Source organism: Garra rufa, chromosome 14 (genome assembly GCF_049309525.1).
Source record: "Garra rufa chromosome 14, GarRuf1.0, whole genome shotgun sequence".
NCBI lineage: Eukaryota > Metazoa > Chordata > Actinopteri > Cypriniformes > Cyprinidae > Garra > Garra rufa.
Window position 1 is genome coordinate 28169498 of NC_133374.1, and position 18702 is coordinate 28188199.

At 36.8% G+C, this 18702-nt stretch overlaps 2 protein-coding genes and 2 non-coding genes across 5 annotated transcripts; 1 reads left to right on the forward strand and 3 right to left on the reverse strand.

The window, feature by feature from the left end:
* Positions 1-599: 599 nt before the first annotated feature.
* Positions 600-689, reverse strand: trnar-ucu (transfer RNA arginine (anticodon UCU)). Its single transcript is given in 2 exon segments — positions 600-635; positions 653-689. It is a non-coding gene; the product is annotated as a tRNA-Arg (tRNA).
* Positions 690-954: 265 nt separating this feature from the next.
* On the reverse strand, positions 955-1028 carry trnat-agu (transfer RNA threonine (anticodon AGU)). The gene has a single exon. It is a non-coding gene; the product is annotated as a tRNA-Thr (tRNA).
* Positions 1029-4743: 3715 nt separating this feature from the next.
* rab34a (RAB34, member RAS oncogene family a) lies at positions 4744-15264 on the forward strand. Of its 2 annotated transcripts, none has more exons than XM_073818152.1 (11): positions 4744-4944; positions 5499-5562; positions 5670-5761; positions 5847-5915; positions 6024-6125; positions 6213-6277; positions 7610-7661; positions 7750-7831; positions 9159-9249; positions 9402-9509; positions 14551-15264. In XM_073818152.1, exons 2-11 carry the CDS (start codon positions 5509-5511, stop codon positions 14616-14618), a joined length of 783 nt encoding a protein of 260 aa, XP_073674253.1. In that variant the 5' UTR covers positions 4744-4944; positions 5499-5508; the 3' UTR covers positions 14619-15264. The 2 variants fall into 2 exon arrangements, with proteins under 2 accessions (XP_073674253.1, XP_073674254.1); XM_073818153.1 differs by having other exon boundaries at positions 5850-5915.
* LOC141285103 (adenine phosphoribosyltransferase) lies at positions 14928-18321 on the reverse strand. Its single transcript, XM_073818154.1, has 5 exons — positions 17301-18321; positions 17031-17124; positions 16185-16331; positions 15931-16026; positions 14928-15621 (listed from the first exon to the last, which is right to left on the reverse strand). The coding sequence occupies exons 1-5, from the start codon at positions 17421-17423 to the stop codon at positions 15479-15481; spliced, it is 603 nt and encodes a 200-aa protein (XP_073674255.1). The 5' UTR covers positions 17424-18321; the 3' UTR covers positions 14928-15478.
* Positions 18322-18702: the final 381 nt, after the last annotated feature.

Consider the following 18702-nt stretch of genomic DNA (forward strand, 5'->3'; position numbering starts at 1 on the left):
CCTATCGCTACACAAGATTACAGAACGTTGTTGATTAGGTTAAACAATTATGGATTTGTTCATCTTTTAGAATGTGAGAAACATTGTTTTTGCATTTCACTTAAACTCATACTAGCGGTTAGACCAGCGGTTAGGTAGAGATGATTAGAAAAAGGGGTTTATGTTACTAATAATCAACATTGAACCTGGTAAAACATATTTATTTAATGTTATCTGTGTTATATTTCATCTGCAACAGCAACGTAAACTTTTATAAACACCTGTTTGGTCGTTAACTTTTAAATGCATCATTATACAGAAAATATGAGCAGATTTTTCGGCTTGAAAGACTCGCGAATGGCAGATCAACGTACTTCTTTTGTTAAATTAAATTGAATGTGGGGGATGTTAACTGTGACAAGATGATTGACAGGCCATTTTAAGACACAGTTGTGTGACGCCACGTGATAGTATGTCCCAAAGCTTGCCTACTCTTCTACTACACACTCAAAAGTGTGTACTTTTTCTTCACCAAAAAAGTACATACTTTAAGTAGTATAAGTAGACACATTGGGATGCAGCAAGAGTGCATTTCAGGAATAACGTAATTCTAAAAGCTGCGACTCTGGTGGGACTCGAACCCACAACCTTTGAATGGCCTCATTCATCAATCTAGAAGTCCAATGCGCTATCCATTGCGCCACAGAGCCTGGCAACGCAACTCCTTGGAACACGTACTAGTATTTTCCTGCCAGGCTTCTGCACGTCCAAAGCTGCAGGAAAAACAAGCCTTTGAGTTTCTGTAGGTAGCCTACTGTAAGTTCAGTGTCTCCTGTTCAAGAACGAGCAGTGAAAGCAGAGCCACTGTCAGAGGGGAACATAAAATCCTGCAAGAGAGCTTCGTCGAAATAGATTGCAACACGTGGCTGTCGTTTCTCAGTTGTTGTTCATTCACAGAAAAGCGCACACTACATAAGGCACCGCTGGGATTCGAACCCAGGATCTCCTGTTTACTAGACAGGCGCTTTAACCAACTAAGCCACGGCGCCACCCTGTACCTTTGTTTCACAGGGGGAGACCCTCACAGTTAAATCGCGAGAGGTGATCAGTTCGTAGAAAACGCGCTTGAGAACAGTTTGTTTGCGTACTGACTGGCAATGGACATTATAAAAGAGAATGACAAGAGGAGAAATCGCAGCCCTCAATATAGCAGTTAAAAGATCCAATGGCTTTGTTTACTCTAGCGCACATGCGCATTCACTGAACCAGCCTGCTTTTTCGCGCAACGCCTTTCTTGTTTTACATTTTTTTATTATGTAAGACTTACAAACAATTATAAACAAAGTTATTTTTTACAAAGTTAGTTACAGAGAGAACAAAACTCCAAGTGTTACCTGATGGTGGCGCTTGAGGTTTTAACTAAGACAATATTATAAAAGTTTCCTCAACCAAATGGTTCTATGGACTGCTAAAAATTAACGCTAACGAATGCAGCAGTAGTTAATTCGTTTTCATTTTTTTAATTATATAATTGTAATTACATGGGTGGCAAGTTAAAAAATTACGACAAACAAATGCATATTTTCTTCTTGCAAAGCTGAACGGCAATAGCTGTATAGTTAATTTTTTTATATCAAAATATGTAAGGACAGTATAGTGATGCAATCAGTTCTTCCCAGAATACACAAACAATAGATTGTAATTTTTTGAGTTTTTTAATCTATAGTGAAATGCTTTTTTAATGAATAGGTTAGGCTTACAATTTTAAGATGCTCCATCTGAGTGTTTTCTCTCCCCATTCCTCTTCTCCTCAACTGTTCTACTGTTCTTTGCCTTTAAACCAATTCACACAAACACTAGTTGTCCAGAAACCACACATTCAAAAAAATAGAATTGAAAATATATGTGGAATTGTAAAGGACCATGGCAGAGTGAACTAAATGCAGGGAAGAAAATGAATGGATGGATGCATTGATGGATAAATGATTGGATAGACGGACAGACTGATGGATGAATGGATGGTTGGAAGGATGGATGGACAAACGGATGGATGGATAAATGAATGAATAAATTAATTGATGGACAGATGGATGGATGGATATATGGATGGATGGATAGATGAATAGACGAATGGATGGATGGAAAATTAATAAATGGACGGACAGACGGATGGATGGATGTATAAATAAATGAATGGATTGATCAACGGATGGATTGACGGACAGATTGGAGATAGATGGGTGTATGGATGAATGGATGGATGGAATGTAGTCTACGTTGCAGTGGTAAATGAATGCACGGACAGATAGATGGGTGAATGGATAGTTGGATGGATGGATGGATGGATGGATGGATGGACAAACGGATGAAAAAATAAATGGAGAAATTAATCGATGGACAGACAGATAGATATATGGATGAATGAATGGATGGTTGAATGGACGGACGGACGGACAGATGGACGGATGGATGGATGGATGGTCGGACGGACGGACGGATGGATAAACAAATGGATGGATGAAAGGATGGATAAATGGATGGATGGATGGATAAATGGATGGAAGGATGGATAAATGGATATAGACAGATGGATGGATAAATGAATGGATGGAAGGAAGGATGGATGAATGGATAAATTAATGCATGGAAGGATGGACTGACCGATGTAAGGATGGATGGATGGATGGAAGGATGGATAAATGATGGAGACGGATGGATAAATGAATGGATGGAAGGTTGGATGAATGGATAAATTAATGGATGTAAGGATGGATGAATGGATAAATTAATGCATGGAAGGATGGATTGACGGATGTAAGGATGGATGGATGTAAGGATGAATAAATAGACAAATGGAAGAATGGATAAATGGATGGAGACGGATGCATGGATAAATGAGCATGAATGAATGGATGGATGGATAGATGAATAGAAGGATGGATGGATGGATAGAGGAATAGATGGATGGATGGAGGGATGGACAGATGGATATATAGAATGTAGTCTACATTGCAGTGGTACCCTTCCATCAATGTGCTTGCTTGCTTTTTCACATTGTAATTAGTTCATCATACCTCTATCCAAAGTGGTGAAACATGATGACGTCCACTCCTGGAAGTGGAGGAAGCTCTCTCTCTCTGGTCCTTGTGCTGTCAGGAAGTTGGGCTGTGACATGATGACAGCTTTTCTCACTGGTTCATTCATTAAAGGTGTGCAGAGCCAGAAAGTTTTGCAATTAAGGACAATATCTACATAAACCTGTTTAGAGCTTGTTAAGTAGAAGATGCAACAATCTTAGCAGATAACGTCAGGGTGATGCTAACTTCTAGACTGGCCTACAAAAATGTCATCCCTGAAGCAGTCTATTATTACCTGAAGATAAACCTCTTAGTCAGCCTTGTTCATGCATTGAGGAAAACGACAAATTCTTCTAATTTCTTTGACTGTGGTACATGTCTACTCCAGTGTGCTGTGTGAAAGCTTGGCATTAAAGGAACACTCCACTTTTTTTTGGAAATAGGCTCATTCTCCAACTCCCACCGAGTTAATAAGTCGAGTTTTACCGTTTTGAAATCCATTCAGTCGTTCTCCTGTTCTGGCGATATCACGTTTAGCATAGCTTAGCATAGATCATTGAATCCTATTAGACCAATAGCATCGCTTTCAAAAATGACTAACGAGTTTGATATTTGTCCTATTTAAAACTTGACTCTTCTGTAGTAATATCGGCGGAAAATGTAAAGCTGTGATTTTCTAGGCCGATAAGACTATTCCGGTGTAATAGTCAAGGACGTTTGCTGCCGTAACATGGACGCAGCAGGCGCAGTAATATCACGCAGCACATGTGCAAATGCTAACCTAGCTGGGAACTAATTTCAGGCGCTGCGTGATATTACTCCGCCTGCTTCGGCCATATTACGGCAGCATACTTCCTCGACTATTACGCCGGAATGGGAGTGTAGTAACTACAGAAGAGTCAAGTTTTAAATAGGACAAATATTGAAACTCGCTGGTCATTTTTGAACGGGAGGCTATTGGTCTAATAGGATTCAATGAGCTATGCTAAGCTATGCTAAAAGTGATATTGCCAGAACAGGAGAACGTCTGAATGGATTTCAAAACGGTAAAACTCAACTTATTAACTTATTAACTGAAGAATGAGCCAATTTCCAAAAAAAGTGGAGTGTTCCTTTAAGCAATCTATCTTTTGAACAGTGAAGATGAACTGATAACGTTTCAATATGGCGCCCTCTGGTGGCTAAGAAACAACATGTTTTACTGCACAGCTCTACGTTAGAAAAGCTGCTAATTACATGCTAGAATATTCAATTATTTATTTATTTTAATACAGTAAAAACTAGGTGAACTAGGTCTACAAATTGAAATATGTTGTAGCATTCAATGTATTTTTCATCAGCTATCACCCCATCCCCATCCATGTAGCACCACAAGGGATGACAATACATAGTTTATTAAAAAAACCTGTCTAAACACAACATTCCATATACATTCATGACATAAATCTATATTCGCGGCAATTTGTTTGGAAACTTAAGGCCTGCCAACAAACCTGGTGTTGTTAACCACATCAGTATTACCACAGTATTAAAAAAGAAGTAGCCTACAGTAACAACCGTATTATATCTGCTGTAAACGCTCAGAAAACGCTGGGGGATGTAGGGGGCGTTTACTATCCCTCTTTCCTGGTTTTGGTGGGGAGAGACCGGGGGATTGGAGGAGACGAATCCATCTGTATGCAGTTCACAGCGCTTCCGTCGGTCGGAGTATCCTGCCGTTTTCTTCAGAAACTTGGAAACTGTACGCGATGGATGAATGCTAAAACCGCCTCATATCCCCCTCCTTTTTTTGTTTCTTTTCCTTTTTATTCTCCTTTCCTTAAAAGCGTTCCAAACGTCTTTGTCTCAAGAAACTAGCGCTTTGCATTCACAGAAACAACGTCCTGAGGTAAGACGCACACGTTTGTTTGTAGCAACAGAGAGTTGTGTAGAGTTGTTACAGTGTTACGAAGCACGGATTGACTTCGACTAGAAAGGATGGACTGTCGTTTGTTCTTAAAATGTACTTTTGAAATGTTTATGTACATCATAATAGTCATAAAACTACTATACGTAATACTTCCGTTGTTAAGGTAATCACGTACGTGTAAATGATGCACATATTGCACCCAAATGCATAAAAAAAGCTTTAGCCACAAATTAGGGGGGTTTCTTTGTTCTCAGATTTACTTTGGGATTAACAGATACAGATTAGTGAGTCATAGCCCATGCCGCTCTAGCGACCAAGTAGGCAACTATTTAAACTAACTCGTTTCTGAATGTTCGTTGTTTCATAACTGTTGCATTAACACACAAGTAACTAATGCTAAACTGAAAGATAGGCTAGTGTTTTATTCCTGGATAGCCTCATATCCTGACCAGCCATTACTCATTTCTTCCTTAACGGTGTGCCATGTTACAAAATGCCAAGATGTGATTCATAACTTGGTGTTTCTCCTGCAGAAGCATTATTATGAGTGTACTGCCCCCTGTACGGAAAGACCGCATTATCGGCCAGCTTCCTAAGGTACATGCTTTACACTTAATGCACTGATGCTTAAGGTATTGTTTGTTTTGAAATCCAGCTCAAGTGTTTCCTGAAGTGATGAGTGTTAATATTCACTCCTGTTGTAGTTCTTCAACAAAGGTGCTGCTTTGAATACAGAGGATGAATTCCACAGCAAGGTGAAGACGGCCTGTCAGCAGCAGAGGACAGGAACTGTGGGGTGAGATGTTAGCTTTTGTTGAATCATTGGGACACAGTTCATTCAGCATTGTTTTTATCCAGCACCTATTTTCCTTTTTGTCCAGTAGGTTTAAGATCTCCAAGGTCATTGTAGTAGGAGATCTTGCGGTGGGGAAAACCTGTTTGATTAATAGGTAAGCTTTAACTGAGTTAAACTGTTAATAAGGACTCAGCTTGTTATTAACTTATTGTTTGGCTGAAAATAGTAATTTAATCTATTGAAACTTTTTTTTTTTTTCCAGATTTTGTAAAGATGCCTTCGACAAAAATTACAAGGCCACCATCGGTGTAGACTTTGAAATGGAGAGGTTTGAAGTTCTTGGGGTGCCTTTTAGTTTACAACTGTAGGTACATTTTATGACAGTCTAATGATTTATAAACAAGTCATTTCTGTAGTTATTTCAAAATAAGTTTTTGTTTTCATTTTTCAGGTGGGACACTGCAGGACAGGAGAGGTTTAAATGCATTGCCTCTACATACTACAGAGGAGCTCAGGGTATATGACTCACCTGAAATAATATTAAATAATGCAAAAAAAGTTTATTTTAATATATTATAATGTATAATATCTGGTAATAGTAATACAAGTATAATTACTTAATAATTAGATAATATGTAAAACAGGAGCACGGAACCATTCTTAAGTAGCACAGGTACAGTCAAGCCCAAAATTAATCATACCCCTGGCAAATTCTGACTTAAAGTTACTTTTATTCAACCAGCAAGTTTTTTTTATTAGAAATGACACAGACGTCTCCCAGAAGATAATAAGATGATGTACAAAAGGCATCATTGTGGAAAAATTATTACTCATATTTTATTTACATTTGAACAAAAAGTGGCATGTCCAAAATTATTCAGACCCTTCTCAGTAATCAATGGAAAAGTGTCCATTGTGGAAAAGTGTTAATTATGTCTGCCTTGAGATGTTGCCACCAGCAGAGCCCAGATTCATCAGGATGGCCTTGGTGGTGATCCTTGGATTTTTTTTTACCTCTCTCACTATCCTCCTGGCCAGCACAGGTGTCACTTTTGGCTTCCGACCACGTCCTCTGAGATTTTTCACAGTGCGGAACGTCTTGTATTTTTTAATAATACTTTGCGCTGTAGCCACTGGAACTTCAAAACATTTGTGGTCTGATAGCCCTTGTGAGCAGACACAATGCACAGCCGCAGGTCCTCAGTGAGCTCCTTTGTCTGAGCCATGACTGTTCACAAAGCAACTGATTAAAACGGTTGTTTCCAGTGAATCAGGGAAATTAGGATGCTTTAGAACAGCTTGGACTATTTGGAATGGTATAGAACTTTGGATTTTCCCATAGACTGTGACAGTTTCCAAAGGTATGAATAATTTTGGACATGCCACTTTTTGTTTAAATGTAAATAAAAGCTGAGAAATATTTTTTTCCACAATGATGCCTCTTGCACATCGTCTTATTATCTTTAACGTCTTATTAACAATACATTGTATGGGTTAAAATTTTCTTTTCTTTTAGAATGTTATGCAAAGATCATGTTCCATGAAGATATTTTGTAAATTTCCCACCATAAACTTAATTTTTTAATTAAAACTAAGAACTTAATTTGTACAACTTTTTTTTGCACTCTCAGATTCCAGATTTTCAAATAGTTGTTTCTCAGCCAAGTATTGTCCTATCCTAACAAACCATACATGCTAACAAAGGAAAGCTTTTTTTATTGAGATGATGTATATAGTTTTAAAAAATTGACCCTTATGACTGGTTTTGTGGTCCAGGGTAACATATTTTTACCATTGATTTTTTTTACCTTTAAGGTATTCATATTTCTTCCCATTCCTGTTTTACAGCTGTAATCATTGTGTTTGACTTGACTGATGTGGCTTCACTGGAGCATACAAGGTAAATTACATCACTGTAATTCTGCCCTCTGGGTTAGTAAAATAAACATTGTGCTTCACACACTGAAATGTGTCATCCTCTTCTAAAGGCAATGGCTGGAGGACGCAATGAAAGAGAATGATCCTACTAATGTATTACTCTTCTTGGTTGGGACAAAAAAAGATCTGAGTGTGAGTGAACATTTGAATTTTTTTTAATTGGCATTATGCTTAATAAAAGATACATTTTATACTATAATTCATAATCCAGTACAGTCAAAAGTTTACATACACCTTGCAGAATCTGCAAAATGTTAATTATTTTACCAAAATATTAGGAATCATACAAAATGCATGTTATTTTTTATTTAGTACTGACCTGAATAAGATATTTCACATAAAAGATGTTTACATATAGTCCACAAGAGAAAATAATAGTTGAATTTATGAGCCCGTTCAAAAGTTTATGTACGCTTGATTCTTAATACTGTGTTGTTACCTGAAAAATCCACAGCTGTGTTTTTTTGTTTAGTGATAGTTGTTCATGAGTCCCTTGTTTGTCCTGAACAGTTAAACTGGCCACTGTTCTTTCAAAAAATTCTTCAGGTCCCACAAATTTTTTCCCTAGCATTTTTGTGATTTTGAACCCTTTCCAACAATGACTGTATGATTTTGAGATCCATCTTTTTACACTGAGGGCTCATATGCAACTATTACAGAAGGTTCAAACACTCACTGTTGCTCCAGAGCGAAAATGATGCATTAAGAGCCAGGGGTGTAAACTTTTGAACATAATTTTATTATTTTGCCTAAAAATAATATTTAATAAATCAGCATTCTTGTGTTCTTTTCACACTGAGGTACTTTTTACTAATTTATTACTGCCCTTTAGAACTACATAAGGTACTTACATGTTTCCCAGAAAAGAAAATATGTATAGTTTACCCTGATCTTCACATTTCAAAAGTTTTCACCCCGGCTCTTAATGCATTGTGTTTCCTTCTGGAACATTAGTGAGCATTTGAACCTTCTGTAATAGTTGCATATGAGTCCCTCATTTGTCCTCAGGATGAAAAGATGGATCTCAAAATCCTACAGTTAATGTTGGAAAGGGTTCAAATACACACAAAAAAAAAAAAAAACACAAAGGGACCTGAAGGGTTTTTGAAGAACAGCGGGCAGTTTAACTGTTCAGGACAAGCAAGGGACTCATGAACAAGTATCACTAAACAATAAAAAAAAAAAGCTGTGGATCATTCAGGTAACAACACAGTATTAAGAATCAAGCATATGTAAACTTGATCAATTCTACTATTATTCTCTATATGTAAACATCTTTTATGTGAAATATCTTTTTCAGGTCAGTATTAAATAAAAAATAACATGAATTTTGTATGATCCCACCTATTTTGGTAAAATAATTAACAATTTGCAGATTCTGTGTGTAAACTTTTGATCTCAACTGTATACAGTATATGTTCTACCAATGTGTAATAACCAACATACCAATTTCCTTCAGTCTCCTGCACAGTATACGCTAATTGAGCAGGACGCCATAAAACTGGCAGATCAGATGAAAGCAGAGTACTGGGCTGTGTCCGCCTTGTCAGGTGAGCTCCTGACTAGAGATACTACCATAGTGTATTAGTAGCAATTCGTAGCAATTTTGTGTAATGTATTACAAAGTCACAAGGTATTTGGTAAACCTTAAATAGACGTTGCTACTGTTTATGTTGTTAAATCACTCTTTTTGTGACTGCAGGAGAGAATGTGAGAGAGTTTTTCTTCAGAGTGGCTTCTTTAACATTTGAGGCCAATGTGCTGGCAGAACTGGAGAAAAGTGGATCCAGACGTATTGGTGAAGTTGTTCGTGAGTACATTAAAGATCACCCCAAAATTAAAATGTGCCAATAATTTACTCAGGCCATTTAAGATGTAAATGAGTTTGTTTGTTCATTTAGCACTACATCACTTGCTCATCAAGTGAACGGGTGCCGTCGGAATAAGAGTCCAAACAGCTGATAAAAACATCACATTAATCCACAAGCAATCCATTCGACTTTAGTCGAATAATTGCCTTTTAAATGAAAAGTTGTGCGGTGCTTGTTCTGTCCATATTTCTCTGTTTGCTGGAGAAAGCTATAATATGGATAGAGGACTTGTATTTTAGACAAAAGCTAAATGTCTCAAGGATGGATTTGTTTTTTTACAAACAGGCAGTTTTTCACTTCAGAAGATGTTAATTGATGGACTGGAATATCAGATATCGTTTAGATTACTTACTTATAGATTATTGTGATGTTTTTATTAGCTGTTTGGACTCATCCTGACGGCACCCATTCACATTAGAGAGAAAGTTAATGCTAAATCTGTTCTAATAAAGAAACAAACTCATCTACATCTTGGATGAATCTTGAGTGAACTATTCCTTTAATGACATTTGATCCAATGGAATTTTATTGCATCATGAAAAGAAGGTAATTCTATTATCGGTTCCCCTGCCTGAGTGACCTAAATTCATTAATACAGAAAAGTTATTTTAGAGAGTTTTTTCAAAGTTATTTCAGAGTTTTATTTCACTGGTGAACATTATACAGTGGTGTGGAAAAAGTGTTGGCCCCCTTCCCTTCCTTTTTTGCCTGTTTTTCACACGTTATTGTTTCAGATCATCAAACAAATTTAAATATTAATCAAAGATAACACAAGTAAACATGCAGTTTTTGAATCAAGTTTTTTTTATTATGAAGGGAAAACAATATCCAAACCCACATGGCCCTGTGTGAAAAAGTGTTTGCCCCCTAAACTGAATAACTGCTTTGGGCCACCCTTAGCAGCAACAACTGCAATCAAGCGTTTGCGATAACTTGCAATGAGTCTGTTACAGCGCTGTGCAAGAATTTTGTCCAACTCATCTTGGCAGAATTGTTGTAATTCAGCCACATTGGAGGGTTTTCGAGCATGAACCGCCTTTTTAAGGTCATGCCACAGCATCTCAATAGGATTCAGGTGAGGACTTTGACTAGGCCTCATTTTGTTTTTCTTCAGCCATTCAGAGGTAGGTTTGCAGTAGTGTTGTCAAAAATATCGATATTTCGATAAATATCGATACTGAAATATCTGAACGATACCAATACTAATTTCCCGAAGTATCGATACTAACCGAGATGTCACTTTCACTTCTACACCACACGTGACCGCAGAGGTCTCGTCTCATTCAAGTGAAGCGAACAGAAAGGCGGCTTTGTTTGATAAAGAACACAGCAGGAGTGCTATCATGAAATATTTCGGATATGTAACAAATGAACATGGAAAGCCTGAATTACACAAGCCAGCCAATATGTAAGAGTTGCTACAGAGCAGTGCTATCAAAAGGCGCTAACACCGCTAATTAAAAAAAACACACTGTTTAGTGTCCCGCCAACAGCAGCAGCATCAGCGAGCGCAAGTGCCTTCAGCAGAGTTCCGCCTTCAGATGCACGCAGTAAGATTAAACTGGCCGCAACGCCCCAGCTAAAGTAATTACCATGAATGTGGCGGGGGAAAAGTAAGGTGATATTCAAATTATTTATTAATAAACTAGTATTTTCTGAGTCAGTGTCGCAAAGATCTGCTCACTGGACGCGTTTTTAAAGCCTAAATGCATCTTTATGGATTAGGCCTATAGCTAATAAAAGAGTTTTGTTTTCGATTTGAATTATTTCGTTTTATAGTAGTGAAGTAATAATTTAAAGTAAATGTATTACTTTTACATTTATGAGCAAAAATAAAGTTTCACGTGGCGCTTGCACCTCCATGTCCTGCAAAGCTTTCACTTTCCGCACAAACAATTAGATATGCGCCTATTTGTACACATTTATCTAAGTTAAACGATTAAACTAATTGTGATATGCTTTCAGTTCTTTTCTTCTTTTTTTTTCTAAGGATTTTAATTTAAATCGTGATGACTTGAGAAGGCTAAATTTATCTCTCTTCCGCTGGCCGCTTTGTCGTTACTTAAAAAAACAAAAACTTGAATTTCACAAATAAAACATGTTCCAAATATGTTTCTAAATTACCTTTATAAACTAAAGAAACGAAAATAAATGTAATTACTTTGCTATTAAAGACAGCAGCTGTGCAATGGGGAAGAGAAAAAGAACTCGGGCCAGTAATTCTTATGAGCTGTTGAGGTTGTTGTTGTTTTTTGCAACGAATGTTTGTTTATTAGCCCATTTAACTCTTATTTAGGCTACTTTCTTATTTAACTCTATACGCCTTATTCAGCCCGCTGCCATTTTGAATCGAAAACGAGGCTGTGAGGGATAGTAGTCCAGCAGCGCCCACTGTGGCGCATTGTTGCGTACCGGGATGTAGATCGTATAGCCGTAAAATAATAGGTTATTTCACATTTTTCCACAGGACAAAGAGCTCCAGAAAACGTGGATTGTTCGACAGGACATATAACCTAACTTTCAGGTAACAATATTGCATTTTTTTGAGAAAATGACTGTGGAAAGACTGCTAATTTCTAATGGGAGCATGTTTATCTTCCTTTAAACGCTTACACAGAGTTTTTCAAATGATGTTATATAGATTAAAATGCTTAATGGTTTGTGTTAAGAGCCTGCAGCTAGGTCATAAGCGTCTTCCCGACCTTTATTATGAAATTACGATAAACATGACATTTTCCTTGTCTAAAGCAAGACAGAAACAAAAAAATAATGTTCTGAATATCATTTTGCGATTTTAAAAGGGGTTGACATCAAACACTACATGGCAAACTAATAAATAAATGTTATCTTTTGATCGCTTTGCATAAAAATAAACTTTCAACCCACTGTTTTTTGTATGACTTAACATGTTGTCTGAAAGAGGCTTACGATCTAACTGCAGGCTCTTAACACAAACTATTAAACATGTTAATCTTTAAAACATCATTTAAAAAGAATATATTTTTCATTTACAATCGCAAGGTTTTCTTTTCGTGAGGTCTTAGAGTCCAGGTAAACACAGACGGAGCTGAACCCTCCTCAAGCGTCCTAATTCCAGTCAGTGTTTTTGAAAAACAATCCTGAGTAAAATGTTGAGCACTTTTGTGTTCTTTAATCTATACAAAATGGAGATATTTAGTTTAGTTGTTGTAGTAGTACATAACATGTTAGCTCTGCGTAAACGTTTAAAGGAAGATAAACATGCTTGCATTATAAATTAGCAATTAGCCAACCGGCTAGTTTCCACAGTCATTTTCTTAAATGCAATATTGTTACCTGAAAGTGAGGTTATATGTCCTGTCGATCAATCCACGTTTTCTGGAGCTCTTTTTCCTGTGGAAAAATGTGAAATGACCTATTATTTTACGGCTATACGATCTACATCCCGGTACGCAACAATGCGCCACAGTGGCCGCTGCTGGACTGCTATCCCTCACAGCCTCGTTTTCGATTCAAAATGGCAGCGGGCTGAATAAGGCGTATTATTTCGTTGATTTGTTTTAGTGTTTTGTAGGCTGCTTGTTCACCAAAGGAAATTCTATACACGCAAGTTTGTGAATAATGTTGGAGCCTCATTTATTTATATATAACACCGCACCACCGGCGGTGGTAAAAAAAAAATCTGCCACCATCTCAGCCATACAGTTCCTACTCTTCATAAATGCGTGCACTACATGTTGTATTTAAATCTGAATTTAACATTCAACGACTGACATAAATGTCTTTGCGCTTACTGAGTATTAATTGTCTCCCGGTCTGTGTTCTGTGTTCCAGTCTGACATGCTCATTCAGTAAAGATTTAAACGAAACACAGACTGCCAGAATGGACTTTTAGGCATAAATGGAAATACTTGTGTGAATTTGTGACATTTACAGATAAGGATATGACCGTAAACTTTCATGCTGAGGACGCAAACGGATCTCAAAGCGCCTCACAGGGCAAGCCATTACTCTATTAGCTTGAATTCTTATGTTTTGGGCAGCTCGGATCACGTAACAAATTAATTTTAACAAATATCTTTTACCATTAACTTAAGTTCTAAGATTAGTTAGATAGTTAAATTAATTTTAAAAGTGTGGTCTAAAAAGAAACAAAAACATTTTACGACCTACACAGTTATTTGAACATCAAATAAAGTATGAAGCTCAAACTCAAATGAAGTTAAGAAGCTGAACAGGGCTGTAGCAGTACATATGCATATACCTCATCATCATGTTCTAGAATATATTTTTAAATTAAAAAAGAAATTTTCCTCCTTAATAGTGTGGTAGTTTTTTTCTCTGTGGTATCGAAAATAGTATCGAATATCGATATTTTTCAAGGTATCGTATCGAAGTTAGAAATTCCAGTATCGTGACAACACTAGTTTGCAGTGTGCTTTAGATCATTGTCCTGCTGAAGAACCCAAGTTCGCTTCAGCTTGAGGTCACCAACAGATGGCCGGACATTGTCCTTCAGGATTTTTTGTTAGACAGCAGAATTCATGGTTCCATTTATCACAGCAAGTCTTCCAGGTCCAGAAGCAGCAAAACAGCCCCATACCATCACACTACCACCACCATATTTAACTGTTGGTATGATGCTCTTTTTCTGAAATGCTGTGTTACTTTTACGCCAGATGTAATGGGACACATACCTTCCAAAAAGTTCAACTTTTGTCTCGTCAGTCCACAGAGTATTTTCCCTTGGGTCTTGGGGATCATCAAGATGTTTTCTGGCAAAACTGAGACGAGCCTTTATGTTTTTTTTTGTTTGTTTTTTTTTTGCTTTAGCAGAGGTTTTCGTTTTGGAACTCTGCCATGTAAGCCATTTTTGCCCAGTTTCTTTCTTATGGTGGAGTCATGAAAAAATCAGGAAGGGGGCCAACACTTTTTCACACCACTGTATATGATCATATGTCTTTTAAATGAATTTAAATGAAACTTTTTTTCTCCACACAGAAATCAACAGCAACTCAAATAACCTGTATGCAACTTCCAAGAAGAAACAGACCAACTGTTGTCAGTAAAGACTGGCTGTGTGAAAATGCAAACATTTGCACCAACATATAATGGTACCAAAGCAAAACATACACACAAATGTACATATATGTGTACATACATAGGGAGAATCTACAAGATAAGAAACGTGGGATGGACAAAGCTGCAACTATGTGCTGTACAGAGAGCAGTGTGGTTTGTTATTCACGGGGTGTAACTGAATATCCGCTGGATGAAAGAAAACATTCCTTTGTTGGAAAACCTGAGGTTTGCATTTTTTTGTGGCGAAGCAAAATTCTGCTTTCCCAAGAGTTCTCTGCACAATCATTACCATTACGTTGTGTTAATCAAAAATACATTTTATTTCACATTTTGCATAGTTTACAGTTAGTGATTTTAAAAGGTACACAAGAGGATCATGCATGAGTTGCACAAAAAGCAATACACAGTGATAAATGTATTTTTATATATATGAAAAAGTCATTTAGCTTGAGGTTACATAAAACTTTTTCAAATTCTTGAGGTAAAGATGTTAAAAGTATTAGGGCTTGTATGCTTTGTTTTCTGCGATTGACAATTTATTCTAAATAAAATGTTTTTCCTTTTAAAACCTATATTTATAACCTATATTAATACTGTTATTTTTTATTAAATACTGATTTTTTTATCACTGAACATTTTACCATTTTCAATTTTGTAATACTTAATCTGAGTTACAATCTGATAGTGACCTCTATTGGTTCAATACAGCTGAATTCTTAAAGCATGACATCTATCAATTCTATTTAGGCCTCACAAAATTCATACCTCTTCACCTACAATACTGCATGTCACAACTGATACAAGGGCTGATTCCCCTTAGAATTTATTTTTTTCCTTTTCTCAATATTTAACCATCAATGTTGTTAAAAAACTCCAAGTATTGACCATCTATCTGAGATTGCAGCTCATTTGGAATGCAGTGGGAATATTTATACCTTTCCTTTAGCCACATTCCTCCCTCACTGTTTTCAATGGCCACAGCAGCAATGCCTACAAAGAATAGAGACATAATAGCACTAATTTACTTAATTAATTGCTTATAAGTGATAGGAGAACTGGTGCTATTACACCCTCTCACATCAAACAGCTGTCCAAAGTCTGTTCTGTTGTATATTACAGCAACTAGAATGTCAATAAACTCTCAGCAGCCATGCTTCAGTTACTTGATTTTAATAGATCCCTATAGGGAGAGTCAACATTCAAGAAAGATACAAAGGTTTCGGGTGGAGAGGGTCAATGGATAAGTTGATGTCTCAAAATATGTCTTTGCTTTTCTTGTATTAGCTTTTTTATGCTTACCCACAACAGTAGCGCCTAGATCCTCCACCAGTTTGATAGCTGCTTTCATAGTTCCTCCAGTTTCAATCCACTGATCTACTATGAGAACCCGCAGACCTACACCATAACATGCCAGAAATTCGCATTTTATTGTGTTATGTGAATTCATACATTTGAATACATCAACTTTAAATTCATTTAGTCATTTCAGCATAACCTTCAATAACATTATAGTCATAATATAGGCTATGAGTTTACATAGATACATACAGTACCTGGCTTTAACACGTCGAGACGCAGTTCCATGAGTTTATCTCGTCCAGAGTAGTCAGTGTAGTCTTGAGTGTAAGTTTGAACACATAAGTGTCCTGCTTTTCGAATGGCCAAAAATCCTTTCCCTAAAGTTATGGCCACAGCTGACCCTAAAATTGCAGGAGAAAATACAAATAAAAATCATTTTTCAGTTATTCAGTGAATAGACACTATCAGTTAAGTTTATACATTTCATTAAAGGGATAATTCACCCGAAAATGTCCTGGCTCTTTCAAGCTTTATAATGGCAGTGAATGGGTGTTGAGATTTTGAAGTCCAATAAAGTGCATCCATCCATCATAAAAAGTTCTCCACATGGCTCTGAGAAGTTAATGAAAGCCTTCTGAAGAGATTCAATGTGTTTTATAAGAAAATATCCAAATTTAAAACTTTATAGCTTCCACTAACTGTTGTATGCACGTTTACAAACGCACTGAATCACTTCATTTACATTTTCATTTACGCCCGCTTAGCAGTGTGGAGCTCTTTTAATGATGGATAAATGCACGTTATTGGACTTTAAAATCTCAACAACCATTCACTGTCATTATAAATCTTAAAAGAGCCATGACATTTTTAATATAACTCTGATTGTATTTGTCTGAAAGAAGAAACTCATTTACACATAAGGGTGAGTGGTATTTTTTGTTTTTGGATGAACTATGCCTTTAAGTCAAGCTGTAAAGGTCCCTAAGTTTGTATCCTCTATATTTAGCCATTTGCTGAGGTGTTATATTTACTTTCACTGCAACATGTGAACTGAGCTAAAAATATCTTGCTCCTCAGCTACAAATGAGAAAATTTTATACCGAGGATGAAGCCCATGGCATCTATTCCAACCACCAGGTCAATGATCTCATTCTGGAACGGTCTGAGAAGATCTTTAACGCAATCTGACAGTGCCTGGATCATTTAGGATTGACAGAAAACAATGAGCAGAGACTATACAATAGAAAACCCATCGCAGTCAAACACATTCTAACAGACTTTAAGATGTATAGTTTTAAAGCTAGGTTATTCAATAACGTACATGGTAACGTTAGGGTAAAGTCTGTCGTGCAACTAGAGCGATCGGTTACCTGTGAATTGCAATAGAGTCTTGATGGATCAAGCCATGCATACTTTGGTCCCTTTGTGTTTGGTGCCATGAGAGACAAGTACCAGCCCTCTTCTCTCTTTTGGGGAACTGCTAAAACATCCATTCTGGAAGGACCGCAAGACTTGTGTAAACTCACCCCGCTAACGGCGTGTATTTAGGTGTCAAATTCAAGTAGTGTAAAGTGGGCGTTTACAATTCTCCCCCTAATCGCTTACGCATTAGCTCAAAACTGTATTTGGTGTCAAGTTAATGTAGCTAGAGTAAAGTGGGCGTATTCACGTCTTTCAGAGTAATCGTTTACCCATTAGTTCAAAACCAGAGCACCGGACAGTGTTTGTGTTTACGCAGCATAATGCACAGATGACAATTACTCAAGCAGGTGTTTTTAAGCACAAGCATGTTTTGGTCTTTTTTATATCCTAATGCAAACTAAACTGTAAATGTAAAATGTTTGACAACGCACCTACACATTTATATTTGTCTGAGATAGCTAAAAAGTTAAACTTTTATGTTCGATTGTCTGCACCACTGTTTTGAGATTTGAGCCAGTCAAATTAAAGAAGGGGGTTGAGCTGTCTTGTTTGGCAATAACTATGTTCTAGATGTTTCCCTTATACTGTAGGATCATGATATCAATCCGCACTATAGCTTGTGCTGGAGTCCCGAACCTGAGTGCTACATGAAGAAGAAATAATATTCCTCCGCGATATCTGCCGAGGAGCTAAAATGACGCTGACAGCTGTCACTCACGAGCAGAAATATGACAAATCCAGACAGAGTGAGGGTTGGACATAATACGTTATGTGTGCAGGTCTAATGTAGGATAAAGAGCCATTCAGACTTCACTAATGCAAACATTGACCGCTATAATGGTTGCTTAAAATGTTGGTTTTCTCCTTTGGTGATTCTGCTTATTAACATCAGTGTCTTCAATAATGATGTTTCTATAAAAACATTTTCTAGTGCTGTGAACGAGGCTATTGACTGAGCAAACATACATTCATTGGTAGAACGAGGAATTTAAAGTGCTGTTCATCAGCAGAACTAAATAATATTAGTAAGGACAACAACATTATTGTAGTTGGGGTAATCACATGGCTAAAGCGCTGTCCCTTATCAGAACTAAATAATATTAGTAAAGACAACAACCTTATTGTAATTGGGATAATTACATAGCTAATCGTTGGGAAAACATAAAAATCTGAATGCAATGTGTTGCCTTGAATTTTTCAATATTAGCAAGGATTTTTTTTTATTTTTTATTTTTTTATACAGTGTAGGCTACCTATGCTGGATTACTGAATTTAATTTGGAAAAAAATCACTCGATATCGTTTTAAAATGCATTTTGGTAACAACAATACACTCTTAAAAAAAATAAAG